Consider the following 9,268-nt stretch of genomic DNA (forward strand, 5'->3'; position numbering starts at 1 on the left):
TTCAATTTGATGCAATTTTAGTTTAATTAATACATTGTTGAATAGAATATTAATTTGCACATTTAGATTTCATACTCCATTACCCATCAATTCATTACTTTAATTTCAAAAATACTTCGATTTAGTCAACTTTTATATCAAAAATTCAATCATTAACTCAACTCCTCGTGGGAACGATATCTTTACGACTGTTGTACTTACGACCCGTGCACTTGCGGTTGGGCCACATCACCAGCCCCTTAGCAACTTCTTTGGACAAAGGCAAAACAATAGAATTAGATTAGTTTCTGTTTTACTTTTGTTCAAACTTGTAGGAGTTTTTCTTTGTAAATATGTTGAAACAATTTTAGTTTGTTTTGAATTCTGTTTTTCTTGAAGTTTTATTGGCTAGCTATTACATTAGTTTTTTCTTTGATTTTCATTGCCTTTACTGCCCTTTTGTGCATATTTGTCCATACTCTGTATATATTTGGATGCTTCTACTGGTAGTTGCACATTTTTTTTCTTGCTCATCATCATGCAGCAGCTTTTGAATATACTGCACAGGCTATGAATACCCTTATGCAAATATTTTGCATAGCCTGTGCAATCCTTTATGCCACTCATGCAGAACTGCACAGGCTGTGAATACCCTTATGGAAATGTTCTGCATAGCCTGTGCAGTCCTTATTGCCCCTCATGCAGAACCGCACGGCTTATGCACCCTACTTATGCACCTGTTCTGGGCAGCACTTTACTTTGCATAACCTGTGCAGCTTCTTATGCATCCTCCTTATATCTTGAATTCTCATATGCTCTATACCAGGTAACTCTTTCTTTTTGCTCTTAATATTCACTAATCCTGGTTATTCCCTTTGCTTTGAGTTTTTATAATACACTGCTTGAGACATTGAGGACAATGTCTAATTTTGAGTTTGGGGGTGCACATTTTGATTTTTGCTACATTTTTCATACATTTTTCACATTTTGAGTATAGGAGCATCTCATTCCATTACATTTACATATACTGTAAATATTTTACATATACATCCATACATACATATACATAACACATTTACACACACATTATACACCACTTAGAATTGTACACATTGCACACAAATAGACTTCCTCCATTTAGTTAATGCATTACTCATTTTTAGGAATCATGCATCATGCATTTAAATCTTTTGCCAAATCCCTTGAGTATTGAAAAGTTACCTATAAGAGTGATTTGACTTACCTTTAGTTGGGTTTGTGGATTGAAAGTTTCCTAAGAGGTGCAAGGTTTTGAAGTGTCTATCCCTTGCCTATATCTTCTTAGCCAAAAAGCCACCCAACTAGTCCTTTAGAGATTGGAATGTTTAGAGGGAGTTATTGGATATAAGGTAGTCAAATGATGTCTCACCAATCCTAGAACAAATTTTCTAAACCTTTCGAGGCGAAATACCAGCTTGTACTTGAAAAGAGAGATGATTAGGCATTCTTTGATTTAAAACCTTCTCATTTTAAACCTTTGGCCCTTTTCCTAATTAAAATTGACCCTTGCAAACCCCTTTAAGCCTTTTTATCCCTAATTTTTCTTGAAACCCTTATTGTTACCTAGCCAATGAACCAAACACTCCAACCTTTTTCATGAGAATAATTATTTATAACATTAGGTACATAAAAAAAAAATTCAATAAAAGGGAGAAGAAATGCTTGTCACCTTGTAAAAGTACTAGTATATGTGCTTTTCACCATTGTCATTCAAAATGAAAGAAATCCACCCAAAGTATTAAAAGAAATGAGTTTGGGGGTGGCAATCTTAGGGACAATCATCAAAAGAAAATGCAAAATACAAGTTTAAAGTATCAAAATGTCCCTCCATTTTTATGTGTTTTGTAAACTATGCTAGCACTTGACAATCCTCATTGTGTATTTCTCTCCCCCATATAAATATATAAAAATAAAAAAAAATATAATAAAATAAGAAGTGTACCTTATGTTTCAAAATTGAAAATATTCTCATGCTTTGAACCCTTTTTACCCATTTGTATTCTTAGCCTCATTTTGAACCCCATAGCCCCATTACATCCCTAAAAAGACCTTTGATCTCTTGATAGTACTTGCTACATTAGTGGAGATAGGAGTAGGGAATTTGCCTATGGGATTGGAAAATTATCCATTCATTCATTTAATTCCATCATTCTATATAGAGACACTTTGGTTATTGATTGTCCTAGAATTCCTTTTGAGCATGACTCTCTCTTTTGATTGGTTGGTTTGGGGATTTTGAATGATAATTGACTTGATGGCTAAGTGGTGAAAGCTTGGATAAGCATTAGATTCTTTGCATTTTGAAGGATGGGTAATGGATTGCTGGTATGGCTAAAGGTGTGTTAAGTTACTTTAATAGGTGATTTTCATAGCTCTTTGGATAAGGCACCCCTAAAAATTTTGCATCACATTTTAAAGTTTGCTTGAGGACAAGCAAAAGCTTGAGTTTGGGGGTATTTGATGCATACATTTTGCATAATCATTTAGGTTTAATTTCATAGTCATTTTATTTGATTATTGTCACTTTTAGCTAATTTTGTTAGTTATTTAGTTAATTTTTCATAATTGTCAATTTTGGATTAACTTGTAATTTTTACTTTATTTTGTAGGAAAATGGTGTTTTTGAAGGTCTGAAAAGAAATTTTGCCATTGAGGAGTGACTTCTACAGCCAAAGATGTCAAAAACAAGTTTTCAAGTTGAAATATGCATTGACCAAATTGTGCATAACTTGCCGCATAAGCTATGCAGATCTGCATAAGGAGAAGAAACACTATTCCAACACCTGCCGAATTGTGCATAAGGAGAGTGCATAGCTTATGCAGATTCACGCCTCCCTTATGCAATCTCACGGAATTGTGCATAACCTATGCGCCAAGTCATGCAGTTTCGCATAAGTGAACCAGAAACAGCCGAAAACTGCATAAGGGACTGCATGACTTATGCAGTCCACTTATGCAGTCCCACAAAGATTTCATTAATGAGCTGGCAGAAGATTCCCTCAGAAAATCCCTCCTAAAACACACCATTTTAGGGCTCCATGTCAGAAAATGCTATAAATAGCCTTATTTCCCATTTTAGAAAGAAGAAAGACAAGAAGGAAAGGAAGAAAAGGGAGAGGAAAGGCAGCAGCTGAAGAGACACAATCATTTTCCACACCATTTCCATCCAGATTTGGAGATTTCTTTCTTTTCTTACATTTTTCCTACATTTCTAGTGTTGAACTTCTTGTTTCTTAGCTTTGATTAAAGCTTTATTTCCATTTAAACTTAGAATATCTTGTAAGCATTATGGGTAGTGAGTAGTTTTACTTTGATTCTGGAGTAAGGGTTGTAATATTTGAGATATTTTGTGGATTTTGATTGGGTAATCCATATTTTGTGGTCTTAATGAGTTTTATTCATTTCTTGTGTACTTAATGACATGCTTAGTGTAGGATCCCATTAAGTAATGTTCTTAATCTATGGTTGAGGCACCGAAAGGAGAAGGCCTTGTGATAGATAATAAAAAAACTGGACTTAATTAACTTAGATCTAGAAATAGACTGAGGATTAAGAGGACTCACAGATTAATTAAAGAACCTAATGGGTCTTAATTAACTCTAACTCCACGAAAGTAGGATTAGATTGATTAAGGCACTCTTTGTCTCACTCGAAAGGGTATTCAAAGGATTTAAGAATTAATCTCCTTAAAACCCGTAAGTTCCACAATATTGGATAACCAATTTAAAAATTCCAAAATAGCTCAAATATGAAATTCAACTCCTAATCGCTTTTTATCATTGTTAATTTTTAATCGAATTTAATTGCTTGCCATTTTAAATATTGCCACATTTGAATTTCCTTGTTTTAATTTAATGCAAATTTAGTTAAACCATTACATAGTTGAATAGATTATTAATTTTGCATATATAGATTTCATACTCCAATACCCATCAATTTATTGCTTTAATTTCAAAAATAGTTCAATTTAGTCAACTTTTTATATCAAAAATTCAATCATTAACACAACTCCTCGTGGGAACGATATCTTTTCTATATTACTTGTACGACCTGTGTACTTGCGGTTGGGCCACATCACATAGCCATATTGAAATTAAAGACATAGTAGAAATTGATGCCCAGGGATAATGCCAAAATAGGAAGTGCCCAAAATCAACATCACCAAACCAAAATAAAACCCTAGAACCAAACTCAAGAACAAAATAACCCAAATTTGACCAAATTTTCAAGAGTACATAACCAAGTAACAAGTACTTTCTAGATTTAACTTTCTTGTGCATCAACTATAGCCGAAAACCACTACCATGCACCCTGAAAACACCTTATACCCATGCCACAAAAAATGATCTCCTTAAGCTTACCTGATTTTGCTAAATAATCAGCCAGTGAGAGTCTTTTGTATTGAATGATTAATAGAGATGAAAAACCCAAATAAAATGAGATACATTGAAGTTCGATTGACAGAATAAAGACAGAAGGAGAGGAAAATTGACGGTTGGTTACTAGAGATTAGGTGAGTGAATGAATCAGTTTTCTTCACCATTGTCTATTCTTTAATTAGAGATTAAATGAGTTTTTAAACTTTCATAATTTAATTATAAAAATTTATCTAAGTTTTATATTAGTAGCTGATTCTTTACCCGCGGAAGTGAAAATTTTGGCAGGTGAGTTTGGCACAAACACAAATTTATGTCACCCATCTTGCATTCTTCATTAATTTTATTTATAATTATTTTATTATATTATTAGGCGACAAATTTATTTCATCATTAATTCTTATAATTAAGGATAAAACATAAAATCATCACTACATCATAGTTTTTAAAGACGAAATTTTGAGAATGGTTGAGAAAAGTTCATAAGGCGTGCAAAAATAGATTTTGCAGGAGATATTTAGTTATAAACTTATATTTTTCCTCGACAAAAATAATTATTGCAAACGAATAACTATTTCGCAGCTAAATATTATTTTTTCTGTGACGAATATCCAATTTCGTCTCTATAAGTCGATTTTATTTGAGACAAAATATAAATTTCATCCCCAGTCCGCTGGTTTCTTGTAGTGTGGTTTAAAAAATTAAAATAAATAATTAAAATTTTAAAATGAAGAGGTCTATTTTTTTTTTAAATTCAGAAGATTTAATTAATTAAAAAGGAAAAAATTATGACAGTGAGTAAATAGATTTTAAAATAAAATATTAAAAAGACGATTTAAGTTTGTCTTATTAATATAATCTCATTTATAACTCTTGTAGCCCTTGCCAGCATAAGCTGGTGCCACTTGCCTACCGTTGGTAATCACCACTCCAAAGTTGTCCTTGAAAAAAGAGTATAGGGGTGAAGAGGTAATTTTACTGCTATTAGAACAGTAAAAGTTGCCTCTTCTTTTGTATATATAATAATAATTAGGAGCCAAAGTCAACAACTTACATGTTCCCAATTAGAAGACAAATGATTTAGCGAAATGATGAGCTCATTAGACAAATGATTATTCTAAAAACACCCGTAAGAGAAAATAGATTGAATTTGCTCCACCATAAAACGAGCTCAATGGGAGAAAATTTTTCAAGTTTTATACATAACACAATTTTTTTAGACACTAAATTCACGTAAATATTCAATATTTTATCTTAGATCTCTCCCTTTCTTTTTTATTTTTTCCTCTACTAACTTATCACACTTTTATATTGGAGTATTTGATTCTCTGCATTGAACATGGCCTAATCATCTTAATCAACTCTCTCTTATTTTATCTCAACACTTCCTACTAGAGCTAATTATAAAAAAAATGAGTACAAGAAAAATTGAAAAAAAAACCTCACTGATGGATTTCATTTCCCATTTGCATTATGCAAAGATTTTGATTATTTTCTCCTTTCCTTTTCACCCTTCGCATATGACCAGGTAGAATCCCATACAATTCGTAGTTGTCTACCTCCACCAATGATCAACACATAATGTTGGTTTCTTTGTGGTAATTGCACCGCATTCAGGCAAACCTTTAATTATCATTAACTCCTAAATTAAAATTACCATATTAATCAAACAACAATAATTTAAGTAATTAAGAATAATTTCTCCATATATCATAAACTGAACAATCTTTATTTCACCAAAAATTAAAAAAACATCAGAATTTATCTACTTGAAAAAAAAAAATTTATACTTCAAATTATTACATTAAAATATAATATATTAAGGTTTAATGATTTGAAATTGGGAGCCTTTAAAATTATAAAATTTTAAGTTTGATCTTTTTAATAAAAAGGGATGAGACAAGTACTTTATCAAATATGCCATTTTTGCGTTGTCTAGTTCTAATATCCCAATTCTTTATCCAAAGATGATGTGGCTTTCTTGTATTTTTTCAACTAGTCAACCTCAAATTTTTCTCAACATAACCACCTTCCATATGCAGCTGCACATGTTTAATTACAATACAATACAACATATCAGTTGAAAAATAAAATGTATATCAAGGAGTAGCTTGATTCGTTTTTAGGTAGAGTGAGAGGTCTCGAATTTGAGTCTTACCATCTATCTATTCTACGATTATTCACATCTCTAGTGAGAAAGGAAGAGGACTATATCTCTGCATCTATTAATTCTAAGATTATTCACATTTTTAATTAAAAAGGAGAAGGCTAGGCTACCGATTATTACTTGACTTATTGTGTCTCTATTAAATAAAAAAAAATAAAAAATAAAATATACTGTGGCCATTTGATCATTTTCTATATCAGAAAGTTAATAATTCATTATCTGATAAAAAAGATAATTAATAAAAAAGATATATCCTATTCAATACCTGGATAACTAATAACTCCTGACACTTTGAAATGATTAAAGTGGTAAATTTTGACTTAATTCATCAGCTTAAAATTGTCTGACCTAAAGCTATTTATAATGAATTGTAATCTATACAAATTTTATAATAACTCAAAAAACTGAAGATTTAATAAATGGTCAATTGTATGACTTAAATGATCCGAAAAATGTACAAAAAAAATTAATATTTTGATACAAAATGATTCATAATCTATAAATTGTTCAATAATCTTTTTTGTATAATGATTTGATGGATATCTCAAATTAATTACAATTCAAAATAATTCAACACAAATCTAAAATAGCGCAAGAAATTGGAATGGCCTCTATGGCATAGTTTGATGGTTTGTTTGAGTATTCTTGTGCTTGTTTTGAAACCTTTGGCAAGAATAATTAATCAAGAGTGAATATACATATAAGCATTATAAAGAAATCAATATCATATCACAATTCGAGCCAATCAAGGAACGTGATGGGAATGGTGGCAAACTCGTTACTCTCGTTTAATTGGCTTATTGTGTTTTCCGGGAAAAATTAAAAAATCTGATATTAGCTTAAAACTTTGTCTCACAAATTTTAGATAAGACTCCAAGTACCAAAGAGCTAAAGCTCTCGTTGCTAATTTTCTTAACAAATTGACTAGCAAACTTGAAGTGTCTGTGTCACTAACTTTTGCATCAAAATATAAATGTCAATTTATAGATTTTTAGTTTGATTTGATTAAAATTTTGTATATATTGATTTGCTCTTTTTTTTTAAGACCAGATGTTCTAAAACAAACCATTCAATATCATTTTTTTTTTTGGTATATTTATGTTTGATTAGGACTCGAACTCGAGACTGCACAGCCTAAAGACCACTCTAGTAACATCAACAAACTTTAACAGCCTGTACAAATAAAGATTTCATCATTGAATTTTAGATTTGCAAAATCAAAAGGAGAAAATCAAAAGGAGAAAGAGTTTTTTTAACTTGTATGTGCTTGCCAACTATCAAACAACTCACTGATTTAACGGCTGACATGAATACATGTCACTAAGACTTTTCCTATTTAAATGTGTGACAATCATTTTAATGAGAATTTTTATTAAAATTTTGAAATACTTTTGATTAATTTTCTCTTCAAAATTTTCCGTTTCTTTCTCTTAATTTTGCCAAGGAAGAGAGCTTCAAGGGGGTATATATCGTTGAGGCCTTATAGGAGCATTTTCTCCTTATTTCAATTTTTTAAAAAATTTTATAACAATAATAGTTATAAAATTTTTTTTATGTGTGAGTTGAACATTCTTTGATTTTTTTCAGACATTCTGTGATGTATCCCATTTTTGAGGAAGTCAGAACCTTAACCAGCATTCACAATAAGCAGAGAAGTTTTATTAATTGGAAACCCACGAAATGCAAACAAAGCTAAACAAATACCTAATCTGCAGAAGGATTGATAACAAATTTTGAGAAAAAAAAAAAAAAACAATTAAACTAGGGGAGTGATGATCAAGTTAAACGTTAAACACTCAACTTCTTCCAACTTCTTCCCTATGTTCATCCCCTTGTTCATGTTCATCCCTATGTTCATGTGACTGTTCATCTGACTTGACAAGGTTTTCACGAGATTCTTTTAAAAACTTTTCAGCTTCTTCCTTATGTTTATGTGATTGTTCATCTGACTTGATAGCAGAGGTATTGTTTCGATTTTCATGAGATTTTTTTAAAAACTTCTCAACTTCTTCCTTCATTTCTGCCTTAGGAATAGTGGATGTCCTGAAAGCAACAGCATTGTTTAGGTTTTCACGAGATTCTTTTAAAAAGTTCTCAGCTTCTTCCTTCATTTCTGCATTAGGAATATTGGATGTCCTGACAGCAGAGGCATTGTTTCGGTTTTCATGAGATTCTTTTAATAACTTCTCAACTTCTTCCTTCATTTCTGCATTAGGAATATTGTATGTCCCTGATCCACTTGCTGCTGCCTGCAAATGTTCCCATAATATTAGTTATTCATTTTCTTAAAAATAACAATCACAATTAGTAAAAAAAAAAAAGATTTAAAACTTTTATTAAGAAAGAAAACATTTTGATATTGTCTAACTTCTTCCATTACTAGGTAAATCATCTTAATTGACTCTCTCTCATTTTGTCTTCACACTTTGTAGTAGAGCTCATAATAATAATAATAATAATAATAATAATAATAATAATAATAATAATAATAATAAATGCATACAAGAAAAAAAAAAAAAAAACTCACCATGGATTTTCATTTCCCAATTGCATCATGGAAGGATTTTCATTATTTTCTCCCTCCTTTTTTGCCCTTCGCATTTGACCGGGTAGAATCCCATGCAATTCATAGTTCTCTACCTCCACTAATGACCTACACATTATGTTGGTTTCTTTGTGGTAATAATACTGCATAGAGGCAAAACTT

At 31.0% G+C, this 9,268-nt stretch overlaps 1 protein-coding gene across 1 annotated transcript; it reads right to left on the minus strand.

Moving 5' to 3' along the window:
* Positions 1-8,357: 8,357 nt before the first annotated feature.
* LOC131171155 (uncharacterized) lies at positions 8,358-8,938 on the minus strand. The gene is made up of 2 exons (XM_058130622.1): positions 8,930-8,938; positions 8,358-8,810 (listed from the first exon to the last, which is right to left on the minus strand). Exons 1-2 carry the CDS (start codon positions 8,936-8,938, stop codon positions 8,358-8,360), a joined length of 462 nt encoding a protein of 153 aa, XP_057986605.1.
* Positions 8,939-9,268: the final 330 nt, after the last annotated feature.

This window comes from Hevea brasiliensis, chromosome 12, assembly GCF_030052815.1.
Source record: "Hevea brasiliensis isolate MT/VB/25A 57/8 chromosome 12, ASM3005281v1, whole genome shotgun sequence".
NCBI lineage: Eukaryota > Viridiplantae > Streptophyta > Magnoliopsida > Malpighiales > Euphorbiaceae > Hevea > Hevea brasiliensis.